The 24,658-nt window shown below is 50.4% G+C and overlaps 2 protein-coding genes and 1 long non-coding RNA gene across 3 annotated transcripts in view; 2 read left to right on the top strand and 1 right to left on the bottom strand.

The window, feature by feature from the left end:
- LOC142824071 (uncharacterized) overlaps window positions 1-1,438 on the bottom strand; it is a 142,231-nt gene extending 140,793 nt beyond the window's left edge. The window contains 2 exon segments of the mRNA XM_075915811.1: window positions 382-850; window positions 1,195-1,438. Of these exon segments, the coding sequence (XP_075771926.1) occupies window positions 382-753 (372 nt within the window). The 5' untranslated portion in view covers window positions 754-850; window positions 1,195-1,438.
- Window positions 1-15,662, top strand: part of LOC142824070 (uncharacterized) — a 408,405-nt gene extending 392,743 nt beyond the window's left edge. The window contains exons 9-10 of the mRNA XM_075915810.1: window positions 12,244-12,357; window positions 12,645-15,662. Coding sequence (XP_075771925.1) covers window positions 12,244-12,357; window positions 12,645-14,173 — 1,643 coding nt within the window. The 3' untranslated portion in view covers window positions 14,174-15,662. The remainder of the gene's footprint in view (window positions 1-12,243; window positions 12,358-12,644) is intronic.
- LOC142824074 (uncharacterized) lies at window positions 1,541-7,891 on the top strand. The gene is made up of 3 exons (XR_012899104.1): window positions 1,541-1,707; window positions 5,256-5,371; window positions 5,941-7,891. It is a non-coding gene; the product is annotated as an uncharacterized LOC142824074 (long non-coding RNA).
- Window positions 15,663-24,658: the final 8,996 nt, after the last annotated feature.

Below are 24,658 nucleotides of genomic sequence, written 5' to 3' on the forward strand. Positions count from 1 at the left end.
ATGTACCTCTCCTGCACCCCAAGCCTCTTCTCTAACCCTGAGCCCCCTGAGCTCAAACTGCCTTACAGAGCATGAACCCCCTCCTGCACCCCAACCCTCTGCCCCTGCCTGATGAAAGGGACAAAGGATCGGGGAGGGAGAAGGGATGCAGTGAGCAGAGGCGGGGCCTCGGGAAAGGGTCACAAAGGAGGTGGGGCAAGGGTATTTGGGTTTGAGGTAGATCCTGGGTTGCACTTAAATTCAAAAAGTGATACTTTAAAAGGCTGGAGACCACTGCTTTACACTGGTTGGTTCACATCTGTGGCTGGTAACAGTCAGTGAAATTAGCCTGCAATTAAAACCCAATCTTATTTCCCATCACACTGGACAGCCACTCTGTACCTTGTACTCCTGGGCAGCTTCCTGTTTGGGCACCACCATGTGAGCCTGGGATCTGTCACACCCCACACAGATGGGAGTTTGATCCTCTTCACAGAACAGCTTCAGAGCCTCCTGGTGCTCCCCGCACACCCCGTCCCATCTTGCTCTCTTTGCTGCCTGGAAACCCAGCGGCTTGGCTAGTTCCACCACGTTTCCCAGCTGCCGGTTGGGCCGGAGGGGTCCCTGCTGCTCAGTGTCTCTGCCCTGAGGGCTGAGGGGGGCCTGGCAGGAATTGTGCCCACACTGCAGAGCGACAGGGGCTGTGAAATCCTCCAGGCAGACGGGACGCGGCGCTTCCTCCCGGACACTTTCCACGGGGCTCTCTGCAGCCATGGCTGCCGCTGGGCTGGGGACCGGGGCCGTGTCACATTCCTGAGCTCGGCAGTGGGGGGAGGCAGGTCCAGGGGGGCAGAGCCGTGAGGTACCAGCACTGAGGACAAAAAAATCAAACTTAAAAATCGAAAAAGCCCCAAAAGCTCCCCCCCTGCAAGGTCTCCAATAGGCCCCTCCCGCTAACTGCCCCGGCCAGAACCGCCCCCCCATCGCTGTGCCCCTCAGGCCCGGGCCCCTGTGTTCAAATGCCCCCCCCCCCGCACACTCTGCAGACCCCTCACAGCCCCGCTGTGCGCCCGGCACCACCCAGCTCCCCCCCCCCGCCAGGCCAGCGCGAGCATCAGGAAGTGCCAACAGCCCGACCGGGGGGGGGGGCGACCGCAGCGGCGGGGGGGCCATTGCCCAGCCGGACCCGCCCCCGATACCCAGCGCCGGACCCACCAGCAGCGCAGAACGGCGGGTCCCAGCCCCTCACGCTCTGGCGACTCCTCCCCGCAGCGAGTAACGGCCACAACGGCTCAGGGAGCGCGGCGCATGCGCAGTAACCGCGGCGCAGTCTGGTCCCTTTCCCTGCCCGCGCGCGGAGCGATGGGCGGGACCCGCCGAAACCCGACCGCGGCGGAGTAGAACGGGGCGGCCCGTCAGACCGCGCATGCGCAGCAGCTCCGTGACTCCGACCAGACTGCAGCGCCAGGGCTTAGCTCAGACCGGGCTGCTTGGCCCCGCCCCCCCGGCCTGAGGCTACTTCCGCTTCTCGGAGCCCGGGCCGGCTCGCAGGTGGGGCGGGGCTTTTGCAGCGCGTGGAGCGACCCGGGGGATTCCCTCCCTGCCGGGCTGGGAGCGGGGCCTGTCCGCGCACTGCGCATGCGCAGCGGTTCTGGCGCAGCCTTGGCCCGTCTCTCTGCCCGCGCGCTGCGAGTGTCCCGAGGGGGACGCGGCTCCACGTGGACTCAGGTCTGGTGGGGTGATAGGGCGAGCGGGGACTCAGGGAGGCTTCACTATGCCCCGCGCCAGCGGGATAGGGCGGCGGCTGGAGGATTGTGCCGCACTTTCGAAATTCCCCGGCGCCGGCCAGTGCGGCGAGGGTGCGCATGCGCGTGACGCCACGGCCTGGGACTTTAAAACCGCGCGGCCCAGCGTTTGGCACTGGAAGGGAGAAGGGCAGAGGAAGGGCCTTGTGCGGAGGGGCGGGGTGAGGGGGAGGTGCTGGGAGAAGGCTGGGAAGGAGGGGCGGGCGGGGATGGAGCAAGGCATGTGTGAGGGCAGAGGGGCATGAGGGGAATGGGGCAGAGGCTGGTGAGGGGTGGGCATCAGGGAAAAAGAGCAAAGGGGGCAGGGGCAGTGAGGGAAGGGGGAGGTACCGGGAGGGGGCAGGGGTAAGGGAAGGTGCAGGTGCCAGGGGATTCTGGGGGTGAAGCAGAAGGGCGGACACCTGCAGGGGAGGGACCAGCACCAGGAGGAGAGAGGCAGGGCAGGTTTGTAGAGGGAGAGGGAGATGTTAAGAGAGGGGATGAGGAGGGGGTAGCTAACATGATCAGTGTGGGGCTACTGGAGGAGTGGGCACAGGGGGACACACCCCTTTTTTCTGTTTTTTTCTCCAAACGGGGGAGGCCGTGATATTGTGCTGCCCTGGGCCCTGCAAAACTCTCATCCGCTCCTGGTGGTTAAAGCAGTTTCCCCAGTGGCCCTGCCAAGGCGCCTTTTTATTTGCTTAAACATTTATTGTAATCCTAGATGCAACTTGGAGGGGCTGAGTAGGCTAAGGAGGGCTGCAGAGACCCCCCTGCACTTTGCCCTGCCCACTCTAGCTGTATGTTTGTTCTCACTGCACTTTAAAGGTGTTTAAAATGTAAAAAGAGTGTTATAGACAGGACAGAGTCTCATAACTTTTATCTTATTCCTGGTACTCTGAGAATTGCTTTCCCAAAACATTTCTGAATGGTGCACTGAAGTCCATCTACCAGTGGCCTCAAGAGGGCATCTTGTTCCTTTGCAGTTTTGAAACCATCAAGTATAATTTAAACTTAAAAAACAACAAATGGTCTGGTAACACTTGATAGACAACAAAATATATGGATGGTATCATGAGTTTTTGTGGGCACAGCCCACTACTTCAGGTGACAGGAGTTTTGAGTTTAGGCTGTACAGACCTATTTATTTTGGCTCTGCACAGCCTAAACTCAAAACTCCAGTCATCTGAAGAAGTGGGCTGTGCCCATGAAAGCTCGTGATACCACATATATGTTTTGTTAATCTATAAAGTGCTACCAGACTGTTAGTCTGTACAGGATAAACTGGAAAAAAAAATCTCTGCTACCCCCTGAAGCTGGTATAATTTACGCAGTTGCACTCCATTCCATTAGTGTACTTATCTGTGCTTGGATATTTAGGGCTTTCCCCAATGGGCCCATAACCATGGCATATTCTGCCAATAAAACCAGCTCTGCTAGATTCAGCCTTTTGACCAGCCAATACGTAATGTTAATAAAAATGCAGAATGATCAGCGGGGGGGTTAACAAAAAGAAAAGCATAAAGCAAAGAATTGCTTCTTGCATACTAATTTGGAGTCCTGGGAACACATTTCTCGTGGAACTTTCTTGTTCATTCCGTATGCACCGAATTCTCTGCACAGCCGTAAACACAGAGTTCCATCCTTTCTGGCATGGCCCAATGAACTGTGGCTTGCATTCTGCTTCCATCATTTTTGCTCCAAATGCTGAGTGTTCAATTTTAATTTATAGTGCTTAGCGTCTGGCAAAAGTGGGCCTGGCCATCTTTTGTTAGGGGTCATTTGATTCTTGTACCACATCTATAAATGAAACTAGATTCTGCAAGTGGCAGGCTCAGTGTTGGTATTTTGGTACAATTTATTCACGGTTGTTATCACTGTCAGGGACGTCTTCAGTTTTCTGAAATTCAGCTTATCAAAATGAAACCCTGTTGTTGAAAACACAGTTGAAAGACACCTCCTCCCCCCCGCCCCCAAAATAAACCCCAAGCCACATTAATATGTCCCCCAATTGATATACCATGCTGGGAACAATACATTGAGGGGATCCTGGGAGAAGCTGTGACTCCACCCCCGAGCCAGACATCCTCTAGTCCATCCCTCTCTCCTGCCCCCTGCACACCAGGCCCCCCATACAGCCCCCAGCTGCTCTCCACACCTGAGGATTCCCCTGCTCTTGGCCATGCCAAGCAGTGGGGCCGCCGTTCCAGCCAGGCACTGGAGGAACTGGGTGCAAGGGGAGGCAGAAGGGAAGGGGCTTGGATTAAAGTTAGGGAGCCCGGTCAGTGGCCAGCCCTGTTCACCATGCTGCCCAAGAGTGGTTCTTGCCCTGCCCTGGCCTAGCTGATCTCCCCCCCCACTCCCCCAGTTGCTCCAATGCTAGGAGCCGGATATGCCGACTCAGGGACTTTCCCCGCGGTCTGCACAGAGGCTGGTAGGGAGCCTGTGGAGCCGCAAACTGGGTATTCGATAGCTTGGGCCAGTGGTGCTGCCTGGCATCTCCAGGAGCCTGTTGGGCCAGGGGCTTCCAGTCCAAAACTGGACACCTGCCTCCCTCATCCCTCCTCCTCTCTCCCTGCCCCCATCCCCTCACAGCTCTCCTCTCCTACCCCTCATAACTTCTGCTCCTCAGCTAGGGAGACCCACTGTGTAGGCACAAGTGCTGGGGTCCAGCCATCTGATCTGGGTGTAACTCGGCGTGTGCATTGTTGCCATGTGAGTGACTGTTGTGCTTTGCAGTCACAGGCACAGAGCTATTAGAGATGGCAAAGCCCCATTAGGTCACAGAATCTATGGCCCTGGGGCCAGGTCAGGGCGTGTCTTCCTCATATTTGCAAATTGCCTTCCCTGGGTGTGTCCAGTGCAGCTGAGATTCTTTTCTGTCTCTTTTCTCTAGAATGTAAGAAACACCTTGAACATGTAGGTGGCTCGCACTCCTGTCACACTACACAGCGCAGGGAAAGAGCTTGGAGCTGATGTTGGCACCACATCTCCCCAGGGCTCTACAGCCAGATGTTGGATAGAAATGTCTCTGACTCACTTAATTCTGAGGGTCTCATCCTTGCACAGCAGACTCTGGAATTCCCCATTCAGGGGCACAGTCTGACTTCAGATATTTCCTAGAGCTGTCACCTCCCTGGGGACTGGCTGCCTCAGGACTGTGGGGCTGGAATATGGGTCTGTCACTGCTGGGCAGTGGGTACATTTAGACCAGGGCAGCAGGGACCCAGAGTCTGTCCTACCTGAGGAATGTTTAGAGACCTGTGTGGAAGGAGCAGGGGAGGGAGAAGCTGGTGTCTCAGTCTGGTTCCTAGTGGGCAGATTCCTACAGCCCTTCTCCTGGGAACATCCTGTCCCTCATCGCCTGCAGGCCAAAGAGTGAATTGGCCATTGAGACTCAATTCCACTTTTGTCCTCAGCTGGTCTCTCTGGGCCAGAGGTGAAGAACAGCAATGGGACCTTTCAGAATCACATGCAATTGTTTCTGTCCAGGTGTGAGACGGGGCAGTACCAGCTGCCAGAGGAGATTCCCCCTGAACTGGAAGAACAAGTCAGAGGTTTCTCCCAGAAAACGATTGCGTTGTCGGAGACTCTGAGGGAATTCAAAGGTACCTAGAAGGGATGGAGTAGGGGAAAGTTGTTTAACTATTAGAAACTATTGAATCTGGCCTCTGAAGCCGACCTTCCCCTGCCTCAATTCCCACATGGAGAATGACGGCCCCGTCATGCTGCTCTCCTTAGAGGCACTGAGCAAACAGAGTCTACTGCTTGCAAATAGAGCCAGGGGTTTGCAAACTCTGAGCCTCCCGTTGGTGTCATGGAATCAAAAAAGGTAAAGTTAATGTCATGGCAACGTCTTCGCCCCAGCACAGGTCTAGGTTTATGACAAGAGGTGGTTCGTGACTGAGAGAAACCAGGTGGGAGGGGATGAGGAGGGAAAAGTAAATCTCACTTTCAGTTTGTGTCTCCTGGGGCGGGGATGAGGCTGCATAGATGTTGGCTCCATTGCTGTGAGGTACCCAAGCGAGAGAGGACACGGAAAGTTTGACCTTTTCTTACTAAACACTTGAGTATGTTTCTGGTTTCTGATACTAGTGAAATGCAGAGTTCAGCGTGGGGACATTGTTATAAAGAGGAGAGCCTGGAATCTCACCTATCTTATCCCTTCCCCCACCAGACACTCTGCCCTTCGCACTGGAGAAAGCAAGTGGAAAATCCCTGGGAGCTTTCAGACAAGGTGAGTTTTTCAGGTGGAGATTCTTTAAATGAGAAAATTCCTGTGAACACATCTTCAAGGGATTGTCATTAAAGTTACCAGCAAACCAGCGACCATGGTGCACACAGACCTAAATCTCACCCACTGATCAGTGAGGAGCTCCAGGGGTGCTGCATGGGGACCTGTGAGCACTTTGAGAAACACTGGTCTATGGGTTTGGGATGCTATGGGAGCGAAGTTAAAGCACGCAACGGACGGCACCTTCAGGCTCAGATTTCATTGCTCAGTCAGTTTCAATATGGGGTTGGTTTCAAACAATAAATAGGCTGAAAGGCTGAGAGCTGACTGGCTTCCATGGTATCAGTTTGTTCATGGCGAGAAACTGCCGAATAAGCAAGGGCTCTTCGATCTAGTGCAGGCCTGAGCAAAATACAGCCCATGGGCCGGATCCAAGTTGCCAGGCCATCTGATCCGGCCCACTGATGTTTGGCGAGCAATGGGCTACTTCCATACTTGCCACTTCCCACCTGCAAGCCACTCAGAAAGCGAAGGTGAGCCTGGAGGTGAAGGGGGAAAGCTTCAGGCACTGCTTTCACCTCCAGGACAATCTCATTGGCTGGTTTCTGGCCACAAAGGAAGCACCGTGCCCCCTCCTCTCCGGCTCATAGTTATTCACACACGCACATGGCCCTGCTGCCTGTGTGAGGGTTGGTCAGGCTCCTTGCCTGCCTCAGAGGTGCTTGGCTGCTGGCCAGGAGTCACTCAGGTAAGTCTCCTGGCCAAAGCCTGCCTCCGGCATCCAAGTCTCTCCCTTCTCCGCCTCCCACTCCACATACCCAAGTGAAATGTAGAGTTCAGCAGGGGGGAAGGATAGCTCAGTGGTTTGAGCATTGGCCTGCTAAACCCAAGGTTATGAGTTCAATCCCTGCAGAGGCCATTTGGGGCAAAAGTTCATCAGGTATGGTACTTGGTCCTGCTGAGAAGTCAGGGGACTGGACTCAAGTACCTTTCAAAGTCCCTTCCAGTTCTAGGAGATAGGCAATCTCCATTATTTCAGTACCCGGGTTTGGTTCTTTAAAGGATTTGAAACCACAGAGAGAGGAATACTTCTTTTTAGGGTTAAACAAAGATTATTTATTTTTTCTATTTACTTTATAATCAATTTTCCATTTAAATCAATTCATTATTTTTGATTCTTTTAAGACAATATAATATACAAAGAAAAAGTAGAAAAACAGTACAGTTAAAAATAACAAGAAATAACTTCTCCTACTGATATACCCTCCTGAGTTACCTTTAAGAAATTTATGGAGTTAACAGTTATATAATTCTCACGTTAAGAAAGATAGAAGCATTGCTTAGATTCAGGAGATATTCTTTTCTTTATGTTTTTCCTTTCTTTGGATTTTTCGTTGCAACTTACGACCGGTATTCATTCCCCTTTCGGAGCTTATTTGTTCCCCTTTCGGAGCTTACGTACGGCAGCGAGATTCAGCGCCGGGGAGGGAGCCCTGGTTGATCAGACCTGGCTTTTCGGATTTGCAACCCGTCCGCTCGTGGTCTGTTTCAGCCCACCTTATATACCCTGTTTCGGTATTTTGGTACTCCTCCACTCACCTGACAATTGCTGACGTTAGATTTTTGTTGTCTCATTCTGCCCTTACAAAAAACTTTCGTCTGCTCCATTTGGGGTAATCAGCACTTTGTTGCATACTGCTGTCTGAGTTACTTACTTCCCTAAAAGCGGGGTTATTGTTGGTCAACCAATCAAATTTTGTTTTTATTTTTATCTCCTGTATCTGAGTGCTGCCTTTCCTTTCCACTTAACAATTAAACTGGTGCTCATTTGACATATTCTGGGTAGGCCTCAATACCTTCCTTTCACATCCCCCCGTGTCAAATGAGACACTTTAATTACAATAACTCTATTTCCCTCTGTGCTTGTGCATCTGCTATTTGCTCATTTTCTATTTGTTTTATTTTCATATATTTTATAGTTTGTTTTTGGGAGAATATTCCACACATATATAATATTCTTATCACAATTATTAATATTATTATTGCACAAACAATCCAAAACCATTTTCCTGATATCAACATGGATAAAAAGTTCCAAACACTTGCTCCCCATCCTATTGCACTTTCTATACCCTTATTAATTGTTCCATCCAAATCATTTAATATGTCCACAATTGTTATGGGTGATTCGTCCACATTCCTTACAGTTTGATTCTTGATTGCTAGCTCAAGAAATTTTCCATTTTTTAACAAAATGTTCCAATTTCGTTTCTCCACGTCCAGATTTATAACCTCTATTTTTTGTAAGTCCAGTTTTTGTATTGTGAAATGCTCCACTCGTAATATTACTTGGGCGTCTTGGAAAGTTTGTTTTGTTATGGCTTTCACTTCTCCTGTTAAAAATCGGATCCACAACACCGTATTTTGTTCAATAGTCTTATTGCCTTTTCCAGTGCAGTTGTATCCCATTTGTGTTAAGTTCCATAGTCCATTTACATTACAAAAAGGTACGGTGACATTCATTTTAACTGGTACAACATAACATTTATTATGCATTATCTTTTTGCTTAACAATTGCCAAATTGAGTCACTACAGTGACAAACAATTAAATGGGTCTGGTTAGAGCCTATGTATTCTTTACATTTGTTTGGTAACCAATTAATTTTACCCGTTAATGTGGACACAACTTTCTGTCCATTAAACAATGCTGGTTTACACATCCTGAACTTTTCTGAACTATTACACCAACGCTCAGGTGTAGTAACCATTCCTCTTCCCCATACTTCACTTGTTTCTTTATATCCTACTTGTTGGTACACCATTTCGGTACCCGGGTTTGGTTCTTTAAAGGATTTGAAACCACAGAGAGAGGAATACTTCTTTTTAGGGTTAAACAAAGATTATTTATTTTTTCTATTTACTTTATAATCAATTTTCCATTTAAATCAATTCATTATTTTTGATTCTTTTAAGACAATATAATATACAAAGAAAAAGTAGAAAAACAGTACAGTTAAAAATAACAAGAAATAACTTCTCCTACTGATATACCCTCCTGAGTTACCTTTAAGAAATTTATGGAGTTAACAGTTATATAATACTCACGTTAAGAAAGATAGAAGCATTGCTTAGATTCAGGAGATATTCTTTTCTTTATGTTTTTCCTTTCTTTGGATTTTTCGTTGCAACTTACGACCGGTATTCGTTCCCCTTTCGGAGCTTATTTGTTCCCCTTTCGGAGCTTACGTACGGCAGCGAGATTCAGCGCCGGGGAGGGAGCCCTGGTTGATCAGACCTGGCTTTTCGGATTCGCAACCTGTCCGCTCGTGGTCTGTTTCAGCCCACCTTATATACCCTGTTTCGGTATTTTGGTACTCCTCCACTCACCTGACAATTGCTGACGTTAGATTTTTGTTGTCTCATTCTGCCCTTACAAAAAACTTTCGTCTGCTCCATTTGGGGTAATCAGCACTTTGTTGCATACTGCTGTCTGAGTTACTTACTTCCCTAAAAGCGGGGTTATTGTTGGTCAACCAATCAAATTTTGTTTTTATTTTTATCTCCTGTATCTGAGTGCTGCCTTTCCTTTCCACTTAACAATTAAACTGGTGCTCATTTGACATATTCTGGGTAGGCCTCAATACCTTCCTTTCACACATTATATTATATTAAACTCTTTGTTCTCTTCCTGCATTCAAGTATGCAAGAAGCTCTTCATGGTCAGAAACCCCTCAGTCCCCTATTTGTCCACTCAGCCACTTCTCTAAATTGACCTTACTTTAAATATCTCATGAGTAGTTGGCTAATCCAGTGCCCCAGATCACACTTGCCTCCTTAACCAAATTCCTTCCCAGACCCCTCTTTCCCTCCTGCATCCCAAGCCCTCACCCAAAGCTCCTTTCTTCCCCTACTGTCCTACCCATTCGCTGTATTTGCCGCTTAATATCTTGGAAGAGTGCAGCTCTCAACCACTTTCCAAAATCTTGGAGTGCCTCCCCCGCCCCCCCCCATCAAAATGAATTGCCAATCCCTGGTCTACTGGATACAGCTCAGTGAGAGCCAATAAGTGAAAGCTGCAGCCGGAGAATTTCAGGCTAGAGAGGAGGCACAAATATTTGATGGGTAAGAGGATTGCCTGCTGAAACAAACGAGCAAAGAACTGGTGGTTTCTCCATCTCTTGATGTCTTCAAATGAGCACTGGGCAACTTTCTAGAAAACATGCTGTGGGGGAACAGCTTTGTGCCTGGGTAGCTGGGCTAAGTGTCATGTCTTGTGCCGCAGAGCGGACAGCCTACATGGCTAAGGATAGCTTCTGATGTCATGAATCCATGAATTTTAAGGTCTTAGCTTGCAAACACTCAGCACACGTGTTTAATAATATGCATCTAAATACTCATATTAAGTATTTTCCTCTCAGTTGTGGAGAGAGTTTCTAAAGTCTGTCAGATGCGAGAACCAAAATTTGGGCTGCAAATCAATGCATGAAGACTGAGGATTATAAATACTGCAGCCCAAATTAAATTAAACCTATGTCCATGTTCACACAGATGAATATGTGACTTGTTAGCAGAAACATTGGTTGCTGAGAACTGAATCCCATTGTTGCAGGCAAAGTAATGTAACTCAAGCCAGGTATTGAGAGAAATAAATACAACCTTCGGATCTAACTTGTGGGTGGTGTTTATGGAATATCTAGACTCAGCGTTTGCCCAAAACTGCAAAGTCCAGCCTGTTTTTCACCAGGGACAGAGTGTGAGCAAAATTGTGTGTGGAAAGGATTAAAGCCCTTTTTGAAATGTCTCCAATTCCCCTTTTCCCCCTGCCAGGCTGCAGAACACCCATATCTCACTCCGCCTCAGCCCCTGGCCTGCAGAGCCAGGGACAAGAAATGGCTGTGGCAAAGCTGGTGAGCTTCGAGGAGGTGGCTGTGTATTTCTCTGAGGAGGAATGGGCTCTGCTGGACCCGGGCCAGAGAGCCCTCTACAGGGATGTGATGCAGGAGAATTATGAGGCTGTGAGCTGGCTGGGTGAGGATTCCTATCCCCTTGTTTAACAGAAGCTGGGTGGGCTCTGGAGCAGCTGGGTTGGGTTTGGTTTAGGGTCGCTCATTGCCTGAACCCCCAATATCAGCAGTATCTGCCCCAGTAATCCTGGCTCCTTTGTGAGGTGAGAGGAGGTTCAGTGACATAATAGTGGTGCTGCTCTTCCCACAGCCAAGCTCTCATTGTGGTCCCCACCATCTTTCCCATGTTGTGCCTTGGCTGGAGTGTCGGTGGAAGGGTCCAAGCAAGAACGGCAGGGACCAGAGTTGTGGGGCAGGGTGCAGCTGCTCTTAGCGTCTGCAAGGTCTTCTTGTCCTATTGTGCTGAGCCCCTGGAAGGAAGGCACCAACTCAGAGTCTTGATTCTGTACAAGCCAGAGAGGCACCAAATGGCAGGCCCGATTGGCCACAAGAGGATGGCTGTTGCTGCTGGCAGAGTAGAACCAAGGCTGCAGGAGGGGAGCTGAGTTGCAGGAGCATCTACAAGCAGCAGAGAAGCAGCCCATCCTATCTCCATCTTGGCTGGCCACAGGAACAGGTTGGCACTGCCCTGGCTGTCTGCAGGACTGACCGCTGTTGTGGGCAGCTGACAGGGCCCACCATGGCACAGTCAGTCAGGATCAGGAGTGTGGACCATAGGCAGGGCCTGAAGTGGCCAGCCAAGGATTCATTTTCCTGATCAGACAATTCCCCTGCCTCCTTCTGGCTCAAGTAGAGCACCTGAGCCCAAGAGCAGGGCAATTCCATCCCCCAGCCAAGAGCTTTGTGGGCAGAGCCCATAGGGCTCTAGAGCTCTGCTGGATCCTTTCCCTCCCAGGCCTAGAGACCTCACATGTGGCAGCTCAAGTATGAGTCCTGGCTAGAGGCATTTGTCAGTCCTGAAAGTCTTAGAGCTCTCCCCTCATGAGCAGTGTGTTCCTGTCCTGTCCAAGTATGGAACAGGCCCTAAAGGAGACTGAGTTGTATCCTGTAAGAGTGCAGCAGAGCGCTCAGTTCCCCATGGGAGTCAGCTGGGCTATTCTCAATATGGTGGTGGGGCGGGGGGAGGATGGAATTAGTGTGTCCTGGGATCTTGTACCAGCCAGAGACCAGTCTCTGGAAGGAGCCTGCCTGGATAGGAGACTCAGATCCTGGCTTTGGAAGCAGGAATGGTGCAGACCTTAATGAACAAGATCAGCACTTGGTTAATTGCTCCCCGAATAGGATTTCCAGTCTCCAAAACTCGTGTGCTCTCCTGGGTGGAGAAAAGGGAAGAGCTGCAGATCCCGGATCTCCAAGGCTGTGAGGAAGGGGAGATCATCAGTGACTCCCACACAGGTGAGAAATCAGCTAAACTGACTCAAACCAATGTCTGTATTCTCATAGCAGATGTTGGTTGTGTGTTTTCATCCAGTCTGACTGGCCCTTCAGCCTGTCATCAACTCCAGTCTGAGAGAGCAGGGTGGGAAATGTGTTATGGGGGTGCAGGGTTAACTCAGCTCAGGATTACTGAATCTTTCCAGCCATTCTTTGGGTTTCTCCCCCATTTTCTGTTCTCCATTCAGAATTTTTCTTTCAGCTCAGCACAGGGAATGACTCCTGTGTGGTTTCTCTCTCCATCTCAGCAGGTGATGGGATGCTGAATGAGAACAGTGAGAGGAGTCTTCAGGAGGAAGAACCTGAGCAAATGGCTCCATGTGGGGTGTTAGTGGGACGATCTGAAGGGCATGTTTCTCAGAGTCCTGAGCAAGGAGAGACTTCTGATAGTCAGCGTAGTCTACAAAGGCAGCAGGGAAACCGTCCAGGAGCAGGACAGGATAAATCCAGTCACAGGAGCAGAAGGTTGAAAACAAACACAGAAACTGTTCAAAAGAAAATCCCCCATCAACATTCACCTTGTGCTTGCAGTGACTGTGTAACTCTTATTAAACATGAAAGAGCCCACACAGGAGAGAAACCCTTCAGCTGCTCTGACTGTGGGAAAAGCTTCAGTCACAGGTCACACCTTGTTATCCATAGGAGAGTTCACACGGGAGAGAAACCCTTCAGCTGCTCTGACTGTGGGAAAAGCTTCAGTCAGACCTCAACCCTTGTTATCCATAGGAGAGTCCACACAGGAGAGAAACCCTTCACCTGCTCTGACTGTGGGAAAAAATTCAATGACAGGTCACAGCTTGTTAGACATAGGAGAGTCCACACAGGAGAGAAACCCTTCACCTGCTCTGACTGTGGGAAAAAATTCAATGACAGGTCACAGCTTGTTAGACATAGGAGAGTCCACACAGGAGAGAAACCCTTCACCTGCTCTGACTGTGGGAAAAGGTTCGGTCGGCAGTCACACCTTGTTAGCCATAGGAGAGCCCACACAGGAGAGAAACCCTTCAGCTGCTCTGACTGTGGGAAAAGCTTCAGTCGGCAGTCATACCTTGTTACCCATAGGAGAGCCCACACAGGAGAGAAACTGTTCAGCTGCTCTGAGTGTGGGAAAAGCTTCTGTCAGTCCTCAACCCTTGTTATCCATAGGAGAGTCCACACAGGAGAGAAACCCTTCACCTGCTCTGACTGTGGGAAAAGCTTCACTCGGAGTTCACACCTTGTTATCCATAGGAGAGCCCACACAGGAGAGGAACCCTTCACCTGCTCTGACTGTGGGAAAAAATTCAATGACAGGTCACAGCTTGTTATCCATAGGAGAGTTCACACAGGAGAGAAACCCTTCAGCTGCTCTGACTGTGGGAAAAGCTTCAGTCACAGGTCACACCTTGTTACACATAGGAGAACCCACACAGGAGAGAAACCCTTCATCTGCTCTGACTGTGGGAAAAGTTTCGGCCAGCGATCATACCTTATTTCCCATAGGAGAACCCACACAGGAGAGAAACCCTTCAGCTGCTCTGACTGTGGGAAAAGATTTAGTCAGAGCTCAGCCCTTGTTATCCATAGGAGAATCCACACAGGGGAGAAACCCTTCATCTGCTCTGACTGCGGGAAAAGATTCAGACAGAGACCACACCTTGTCATCCATAGGAGGAGTCACACAGGGGATAAACCGTTCAGCTGCTCTGAGTGTGGGAAAAGCTTCAGTATTACCTCAACCCTTGTTAGACATAGGAAAACCCATACAGAAGAAGCTAGTCACCTGCTCTCACTGTAGGAAATGCTGCAGTCAGAGGTCACACCTTGCTATCTGTGAGAACTCTCACAGTAGAGAAATCCTTTAACTGCTCTGACTTTGGGAAATGCTATAGTGAGAGTTCAAGCCTTGATGCATATAGTTGAATCCACATAGGTGAGAAACCCTATAGTAGTGGTGAGCAAAATTTTTCTCTGTTGACAGAATACAGCCTGCCTAAGGCTTTGATCTTGTCCACAAGGCAGTGCCAGGCCCCACCTCCAAATGAAGATGTACTGAGGGGGAAGGAGCTTAGCCCAACCCCCTCTTCATGCTTTGTAACCACTAGAGAGGAGGCAGCGCTAGGCTGAGCCTTTGCTACACAATCTGAGGCTGGCATTAGAGGCACTGCTGCCACTGCACTGCTGGCCTCAAGGGCCACATGACCATGTCAGGGGTGTCTCTGGGGCTGGTCCTGGGTTGCATGGCTGCAGCAGCAACACCTCCAACCCTAGACTGAATGGGTGCAGTAGTGGTGCCTGGTGTCCGGGGCTGGTCCTAGTCTGTGTGGCTGCTGCTGCAGCAGCTGAGCCTCCCTCCAGGGTGACCAAGACAGTGTGACTGGAGATGTTGCTGCAAGGGGGCCCAAAGCCAGGTAATATTTGTTGTCCTTCCCAGACATTCCCTCCCAATCTCCTCAATTCACTTTCCCCCGGCAGCCAGCACCCCCAGCTTGCACTGACACCCTTCTTTTCACTTGCACCCTCTCTCCTGGCCACACACTGCACCTTCCCCCAGGCCAGACACCTGCCTGCTTCTGCATCCCAGATCCTTCTTCAAGACCCCAATCCTTTCTTGAGACCCCTGTCACTTTATTGGATTTGAAGGTGAGCATACTCACCTTAAGATCATTGCTGTACTCACGGGAAACTGTTTGCCCCAAATTTGGTACAGAGTGGGCCATGCAAGGTGTCAAATGCAAGCTGATATTGTGCTGATTCTATGTGTGGTATTCATGTACTAGTTTGGAGTTTGTATGGGGAGTTATGACTATGGGCTCTGCTGACGCTGTGCATGGACTGCCTGTCATGAGGAAGGACTGTCCAATGAGTGACTATGCTAATCAGTATGGCTCCAAGGACAATGGTTCTCAGGTTGGCCAATACACACCTGAGGAATGCGTGTGGAAAGGTGCAAAGCATCCAGGGCACAATGGCTGCTGGCATATGAAACAGGTCACTTGACCATGTAACTAGGTCCAGCTTGGGAGACACCACTAATGAATATCAAATGCCAGGAGGGGGCTCCCTCTTGTCTTCAGTCTTGCTACTTATCCCAGATGCAGCCTTGCTAAGGACAGAGACACAGGAAGGATTGCTGACCCATCCTGACATACAATGTACCCCAAAGACTTTTATGCTAGCAGTTTGTAACATCTCTGCTAAGATCCTGCATCAAGAACTTGCTGATTGATGTATATAATGTATTCTCCTTAACAGCCTTACTCTCAACCTTTTCTTTCTTTTATTAATAAAACTTTAGATTCTAAAGGATTGGTCCACTGTGATCTTGTGGGTAGATCTAAAGTATAAATTGACCAGGGATTCATGGCTGGTTCTTTGGAGCCAGGTGGATCTGTTCTGGGTTGGAAAGATTGGGTTCTATAACCACTCACCTGTGTATAAGCCCAGGGCTGATTGTGGCATAGGAAGAGCTGGGGTATTTGAGGGGTTTTGTTCATGAGGCTTCCTGCAGGCTGGATTGGCAGCTGAAGTGCTCAGTGTGTCTGGTTTGTGGCCTATTTTAGAAAGGTCTCCAGTCAAGGGCTGTCAGCAGTCCTGGTTTTGAGTAATTTTCCCTGAGTGGATTCCCTCAGCGATGCTCAGGCCCGACCCAGCCCGGCTAATCACACGATGCCCTCTGCAAACCTTCTGTAGATTACTGTTGCTAATGGAAACTCACGGTTAATTACATAATTAGTCAAGCCATTTTGCTAGTACAGCATCTGGGCAGTTGCATTTAAATTATTAAAGAGATTATACCTTTTAACTTTCTCATGTTAGTTGATCAAACTTTATTTTAAATTATGTAAAATATTTATGTCCAATACATACTGTGGAGGTAGGCCTCGCTAGCCTGGCCAAAGACTGAACCGTACGCAGTGCGTCCTGCGTCAGAAGCGAGCTTCCTAAGCAAGTTGAGCAAGAAACCACAATGCTGTTAAACAAACAAAGAAAAAATCACACTGCTTGCAATTTGTTATCGGGTCAAGCAGAGATTACCATTTAAGGATAAAGTGCCTTACTTCCTCTTTTCTCTGTAAATTTCCACTTTGACTTTGTAAGAAGGTATAAATATCTCAGGCATTTGAGTGTGAGGAAGGGGCTTGTATTGGTAAGGGGTGACTCCCTGGCATCTGTGACAACCCCCCCCCTCCCCAGCTGGGTTATTAAGGTGGTTTTGTCTGTCTTGAACCCTAAAGCTAACGTGTGTTTATTCCACGACAGCTGGGAGCAGCTGAAACCAAGACCCCTGTTCTACTGTGTCAACAATCTCTGAGGTGGCATAAAATCCCCTCTCCAGTTTCTAACCCTGAAATATCATCATCTTTATGATGTCATTCCCGGCCTCTTGATACAGCTTTTGAACTCAACTGCAGAGCTATGTCTACACTGATGGGTTCTTGTGCAAGAATGGCTGTTCTTGTGCAAGAATCTGCAGAGCGTCCACGCTGCCCGCCTCCTTTTGCGGAAGAAGATTTACAGTACGGCATGGTAAGAGAGGACTTCTTGTGCAAGAGCTATGCTCCTTTTTTAACAGGTGTAAGCCCTCTTGCACAGGGGCTCTTACATAAGAGGGCAGTATGGACGCTCGGCAGGGGTTTCTTGTGCAAGAATTCCCTATGGCTAAAATGGCCATCAGAAAGTTCTTGCACAAGAGAGCATCCACACCGCCATGGATGCTCTTGCACAAAAGCATAGCTCACACAAGGCGTGTTCTTGCGCAAAACTTCTTGCACAAGAACCCAAAAGTGTAGACATAGCCCAGATGTTTGCTTACCAGAGATGCCAAAATAGACTAAGCCATCTTGAGAAAGGGTTCTGCCAAAGCCAGGGATTGAACCAGTACCCTTCAAATCTTCCATCTAACACACTCTCTACTGAACTACTTTGGCAACTGTCTGCAGCTTTCTAAGGCCGACACTTCTATCAGGCATGTTTTTTCTGTGGCAGTATACAAGAGAGATGCTCCTCTTTGTGGCCCTGCAAGGCAAGATGAGTTTTGCCTGTCCCCCTCAGCCTGACTCGCACTTGGCCCCATTCCTGCCACTTTTCTTAGGGTGTCCCAGTGGCTGAAAGGACTGCGGCTGCCAATGGACGGAGTGAGTTTCATAATGTGCACCACTAGTGAGGTCGTTTGGGCTTGTGCAGATGTGGGCTACTGTGGTACCTGCCAGTTACTCACAAAGAGCTTAGCTAATGTGGCAGGGTCAGGCCAGGGAGCTGCTGCAGAGAGGGGAAAAAGCAGCCCAAAAGGGAAGAACTCCTGTTAGAAAAGGAGAGAACTGCAGCACAATTAGATGCAGCTGGGAGGGAGCTGGCTCAGGCAAATTGGGGCCAGCTGACTTCTCTGCTGTCTCTCTGAGGGCCTTTAAAAGCCTCAGCAGTTGGAGGCTGGAGGAAGGAGTGAGAGGACAAAAGGAAGGTGGCGGAGAGGAAGAAAGGGAGAGAACAAGTGGGACCAGCATTGGGTAAAGGCAGCAAAGGAGGGAGCCTGTGGGCCCCTGGCTTGGGCTCCCTACCACTGAGACCTGCTGCAAAACCCCAGTAGTGGCTTGGAGAAGAGGGGCCCTTGCCACACGTGGTGTCAGGAGTGGGATTGCAGCTGTGAGGCCTCACAGCAACCCAAATCTAGCTAAGTTGGCCCCTTGCAAAGCAAAGTCCCCATGGAGGACCTGGTAAAAGCACTGGTGCAGGCCACGGCGGCTCAACAAGAGGCTACTCGGGTGCAAGCAGCTGCCCAGCAGGAGTCGGTGCGGATCCAACAAGAAACCAACCAGTTGTTGATGAGCCAAGTAGCCCAGGACAGGGCCACCCTGCAGGAGGTGGTGACGCAGCTGAAAGCCCTGACAGTCCAGGTACGTGATCAAGATGGGGCTCGACCCTTGCGGGCCAATTTCTACTTACAGAAAATGACAAAAGATGATGAGGTTGAGGCCTATCTCTTGGCCTTCAAAAGGACAGCTTTGCGGGAGGCCTGGCCTCAAGCTCAGTGGGCCAGCATTTTAGCCCCTTTTCTGAGCGGAGAAGCCCAGAAGGCATACCTTGACATGGCAGAGGAAGCTGCATCCGACTACCCCCAGCTGAAAGCAGAGATCCTGGCACGGGCTGGGGTCACGGTCGCAGTGAGAGCCCAGAGATTTCACAACTGGCGATATCGAGATGACCAGGGCCCCAGAACTCAGTTGTTTGATCTGGTTCATCTGGCCCGGAAGTGGCTGCGGCCCGACATCCACAACCCCGACAAGATTATCGAGGTGATCGTTCTTGATCGGTACATGAGGGGTTTACCCCAAGACCTTTGGGAATGGGTGGGCCAGAATGACCCCACGACATTTGATGAGCTGGTGGCTCTCGTTGAGAGGCGATTGACAGCTAAAGGACTTTCCCGCAGCCCCAGAGTCGAGGTGCAGCCGAGCAGAAGGTCCACCTTCCCCCCAAGGACCTGTGCCCCTGAAGTTTCCGACCGAGTCCAGACAGGAAGAAAAGAGGCGGAAGAGCGGCCGGGACGGGCAAAAGACCTTGGGGTCTGGACAGGGGAGGGCCAGGGATCAAGACCCAACAGCCCAAAACAAAAGGGGCTGTCCCGCCCAGGTTATAGGTGTTATGCCTGTGGGGAGATAGGGCATATTGCGGTTCAGTGCCCTAATGTAGACGAACCTACGCAATGTGACCTGGGGAACCTACAAAGTGTTCTAGTTAACCTCGTAGGGGTAGCAGTGGGCCCCCATCAGTACACCCAGCCCATAAAAATGAATGGGGTAGAAACCACTGCCTTAGTAGATTCCGGGAGTGCCGTTACCTTGGTCTCAGGGAAGCTAGTGGGGCAAAATCAGCTGACTTGAGCCAAGTACACTGGAGTATCTTGTGTACATGGGGATACTAGTTACTACCCCACCATCCCTGTGGAAATAGAAGTACAAGGGAGGGTTACAGAGGTAACTGTGGGGGTGGTCCCAAGGCTCCCCTACCCGGTGGTCATTGAGCGAGACTTCCCCAGGTTTAGTGACCTGCTATCATGGGACTGGGAGGAGGAGGATAGCTCCCTCCCAGCCTTCCATGAGTTCTCCCAGGACCTGTTCTCGGTGCCTGGGGAGCCCCGGAAAACCCGACGGGAGAGGAGGGCCTCAAAGAAATTGGGGACCATGATCTTGACCCAAGGTCGGAAACAGACATGGGTAGAAGGGGAGGCCTACCCAACTACTAGAGCCGAAGCCCCGGGACAGGATGAGCCTGAAGCAGGACCCAGCTCATCAAGGGAGGAAAGGGGGCTAGGTTCCCTGGAGCCTGAACAGGGGAAATCCCAAAGGGAGACCTTTGGGCAGGACCAAGCCAATGATCCAATATATCAGAATATCCGTAAGGAGGTGGTTGAAGTTAATGGGGTCCCAGTGGAGGGGAGGAACAAGGGCACGGGGCCCTTCTATATAATCAAGGGGGATCTTCTATATAGGGTAGTTCATATACAGGGCCAAGAGGTGGAACAACTCTTGGTACCCCGGAAGCACCAGAGGGCAGTACTGGAATTGGCACACAGTCATCTATTTGGAGGACATCTAGGGGTGGATAAGACCCTGGACCGCATTCTTCGGAGGTTCTTTTGGCCTGGGATCTATGTAGAAGTCCAGAGGTACTGTGCTTCCTGCCCGGAGTGCCAACTACATGGGCCCCAACCACACCTGAGGGCCCCGTTAGTACCCCTACCAATAATTGAAATCCCCTTTGAACGGATCGCTATGGACATAGTTGGCCCACTAGAGAAGTCTGCCCGGGGCCATCAGAGCATACTAGTTGTAGTGGACTATGCTACTCGATACCCAGAGGCAGTGCCCCTACGCAACACCCTATCCAAGACCATTGCTAAGGACCTAATTCAAATCTTTTCTAGGGTAGGGATTCCTAAAGAAATCCTAACGGACCAAGGGACCCCCTTTGTGTCCAAGCTTATGAAAGACTTGTGTACCTTGCTCCACATACGGGCCCTGCGGACCTCAGTATACCATCCTCAAACCGATGGTCTAGTTGAACGGTTTAACAGGACACTAAAAAGTATGCTCAAGAAAGTGGTAAGCCAGGATGGCAAAGATTGGGATATGCTGCTACCCTACCTCATGTTCGCGGTAAGGGAGATTCCCCAAGCGTCGACTGGCTTCTCCCCGTTTGAACTTTTGTATGGGCGTAATCCATGGGGCATACTAGACCTTGCTAAGGAAGCCTGGGAGGAACAGCCCAACCTGGGGAGAAATGTAGTTGATCATGTGCTCCAGATGAGGGACAGGATAGCCAGAGTCACCCCCATAGTGCGGGAGCACCTAGAAAAGGCACAGGAAGCCCAACAGGTCTATTACAACCGACGAGCAACCGCCCGGAAGTTCTAGGTCGGAGACCGGGTGATGGTGCTAGTGCCAACGGCGGAGAGTAAGCTCCTAGCCCAATGGCAGGGGCCATATGAAATAATAGAAGCAGGGGGAGAGGTAAACTATAAGGTTCGCCAGCCTGGCCGGCGAAAGCCTGAGCAGGTATATCATGTCAACCTGCTGAAACCCTGGCGAGACAGAGAAGTGGCCTGGGTTGTGCTGGGGCCACCACCCCAAGGGGAAAACCCACCAAGGCAGGTGGGAATATCTCCCGAACTGACCCCGGACCAACAGGCCGAAGCAGCCGACATGATTGAGCGGAATCAGGATGTGTTTTTGACAGAACCGGGTAGAACTACGGAGGTTTACCATGACATCATCACAGACCCCGGGGTGAAGGTGCACGTTAAGCCATACCGGATACCTGAGGCAAAACAAAAAGAGGTCCAAGCTGAAGTGGAGAAAATGCTGAAGCTCGGAGTCATTGAAGAGTCCCATAGCCAGTGGTCTAGCCCTATTGTTATGGTGCCCAAGCCAGATGGAAGCCGGCGCTTTTGCAATGACTTTCGAAAGTTAAACGAAGTGTCCAAATTCAATGCCTATCCCATGCCAAGGGTGGATGAGCTCATTGACCAACTGGGCAAGGCCCGATTTCTATCCACCCTCGATTTGACCAAGGGTTACTGGCAGATCCCCCTAGCACCAGGGGCCAAAGAAAAGACAGCCTTTTCGACTCCGGAGGGTCTCTTTCAATACACGGTCCTCCCTTTTGGTTTGCATGGGGCTCCTGCAACATTTCAAAGGCTCATGGACAAGCTGTTGCGGCCCCATGCCAAGTACGCAGCGGCCTATTTGGACGATGTTGTTGTCCACAGTCCTAACTGGGACACACACATTGAAAAAGTAGAGGCAGTATTGGAGATGTTAAGAAGAGCAGGACTTACGGCGAACCCCGCAAAGTGTACGATTGGACTGGCCGAGGCCAAATATCTCGGGTATATCGTGGGAAGGGGGGTAGTGAGGCCCTAGCTCAACAAAGTGGATGCAATACAGAATTGGCCCCGACCAACCCGGAAAAAGCAGGTCAGGGCATTCTTAGGGTTGGTTGGGTATTACCGCAGGTTCATCCCCAACTTTGCCTCCAGGGCCTGCCCTCTGACCAACCTGACTAGAGCATGTGGTCCCGACATTGTAAAGTGGACCACGGAGACGGAAGAAGCTTTTAAAGATCTCAAGAATGCCCTCTGTGGCAATCCAGTTCTCATAGCCCCTGATTTTAAGAAGGAGTTTATCTTGCAGACGGATGCCTCCGAAGTAGGACTGGGAGCTGTATTGTCTCAAATGGTGGGAGAAGAGGAGCACCCAATCCTGTACCTCAGCAGGAAGCTTCTGCCGAGGGAACAAAACTACGCCGTGGTAGAAAGAGAATGTCTCGCAGTAAAGTGGGCCATGGAAAGCCTTCGCTACTACCTTCTTGGGCGGAAGTTTACCCTGGTCACCGATCATGCGCCTCTGCAGTGGATGCACCGAAACAAGGACAGAAATGCGAGGGTTACCCGACGGTTCCTGTCCCTGCAGCCCTTCCACTTCCGTGTGCAACACAGATCAGGAACCCAGCATGGGAATGCAGACGGGTTGTCAAGGGTGCATTGTTGTCCGACCCAAGTAACCCAACCCCATGGGGTTGAGCGGGGGGGGGGGATGTGTGGCAGGGTCAGGCCAGGGAGCTGCTGCAGAGAGGGGAAAAAGCAGCCCAAAAGGGAAGAACTCCTGTTAGAAAAGCAGAGAACTGCAGCACAATTAGGTGCAGCTGGGAGGGAGCTGGCTCAGGCAAATTGGGGCCAGCTGACTTCTCTGCTGTCTCTCTGAGGGCCTTTAAAAGCCTCAGCAGTTGGAGGCTGGAGGAAGGAGTGAGAGGACAAAAGGAAGGTGGCGGAGAGGAAGAAAGGGAGAGAACAAGTGGGACCAGCATTGGGTAAAGGCAGCAAAGGAGGGAGCCTGTGGGCCCCTGGCTTGGGCTCCCTACCACTGAGACCTGCTGCAAAACCCCAGTAGTGGCTTGGAGAAGAGGGGCCCTTGCCACACTAAATATAGTTTTATAATTTTATAGAAGAAAAAATACTGAAACAAGGGATAATTAACAAAGTACATGACTTCATGTATTTAATATGAAATCAAATACAAAGAACATTAACACTGTAACACATTCCATAGTCATTCGGTATCTAACACGGATCTGTTCCTTTGAGGCATAAAACAAAATTGTCCATCTTCTTGATTTAGCAAACAAGCGATGATGATTCATATTGCTACATGAAATGAAATAGTTGTTACACTTTATGATAGAAAGTAAATATTCTGTTATTTAATGGGCTCAGTTCGGAGTGCTGTTTGTGTACGTCTTCGTTTGCTCCCTAGTTCAGACTAGGGATGCAAATGTAGGCGACCGAAATTGCTAATGAAGCTGAGATTTAAATATCCCCTGCTTCATTAGCAAGATCTCGCCCGGCGTGCTAGTCCAAATCACAGCTGATTTGAACCAGGAAGTGCATGCCTGGATGCGGTAGTTCAAATCAAAGCCCTTGGTTACTCCTCATTTTTTGAGTCCAAGGTGTTGTCCTGGACCATAAACCAGAACAGCCCTGCCCAGGGAAGGCACCATGGCTTAGCTGGCTAAATCACCTGCCTTGTGAACAAGAGATCTAGGGTGCAACTCTCAGTGGTACCTTGTTGTAGTCTTTGTTCACATTTTCCTAAGTCCTTCTGAGACACAGAAGTGACCTCCTCTGGCCACCCATGGAGCTGCTGGTTCAGGAAAAGGCTGATTGGGGAGGAGTCAACCACAAGCCTGGAGTGGCTGCAGAGGCCACTGTGACTGGCAAGGCAGTGGGAGAGTTTGAACTCCCTGGATTTCATACTGGAGCTCTGCTTAAAGCTGCAGGATCTGACTCCAGAGGCTGCTCTTAAATGCAACAGAGTTTGAGCTGCTTGCAGCTCTGACTTTGGGAGAGGGAGTTTGTACTAGAAAGAGGCAGGCTGGGTGACTAAGAACAAGAGCCTGGGCATTCCTGTCATTGAAGGGTTGTTAGATCATCGTGAGAACGTTGCCCGGTACGCCACTAAAAAGATGGGGTGGCAGGGAAGAGTAGGAATGAGACTGGGGAGGGGCTGAAGCAGCAGGGTTGGAGTGACCAGGCCAGCTGTGCAGGGGGCAGGAATGTCTCTGCCTTGATCTCACAACTATTCTGGAGGACACTTGGGGGACGTTTGACTCACCAAGGTCCAGACAGAGAAGCAGACAGTAGAACCTCCCTTTAAGGGGCCCGAAGGCACCTCCACACCAATGCAGGCTCTGCTGAGCCTGCCTGGGAAATGTTCCTGGCTTTAGGGATGCCCTGTGTAGAGCTTCATCAGCCCAGGGAGCAAAGGGCAGGCACATCCCCCATGGTGCACAGGGGAAGGTCTACGTCTCCGGCCCTGAGAGTGCGGTCAGGGGAAAGAGCTGGGAGGCATCTTCTGGTAGAGTCTGGAGCTACAAAATATACCAGCATCACGCGCCTTCTCCGAGAATGGACCCGTGTCCTGAAGGGAACAGAAAGTGGCCTGAGAAGAGCTAGTGTAGCTGAGCAAAGCACTCAAATTCTTGTCTCCCTAGTGGCTAGGATTCAGCACTCTCTCTGCTGTGGCCTGGGTTGGATTCCCAGTCAAGGAAACCAGCCTCATCTGTGTTCATGAAATCTGCAAAGTCTCTGCCCTTTTCCATCACTGGCTGTCACTTCTAGAGCAAAATGCATCCCTTCATTCTGACTTTGTACACCTGGGCTTTTAGCACTCAGACCTGCACCTAACACCAGCATGTGCTAGTGAGAGGTCTGAACAGCTTCTGTAGA

The sequence above is a fragment of the Pelodiscus sinensis genome, unplaced genomic scaffold, assembly GCF_049634645.1.
Source record: "Pelodiscus sinensis isolate JC-2024 unplaced genomic scaffold, ASM4963464v1 ctg37, whole genome shotgun sequence".
NCBI lineage: Eukaryota > Metazoa > Chordata > Testudines > Trionychidae > Pelodiscus > Pelodiscus sinensis.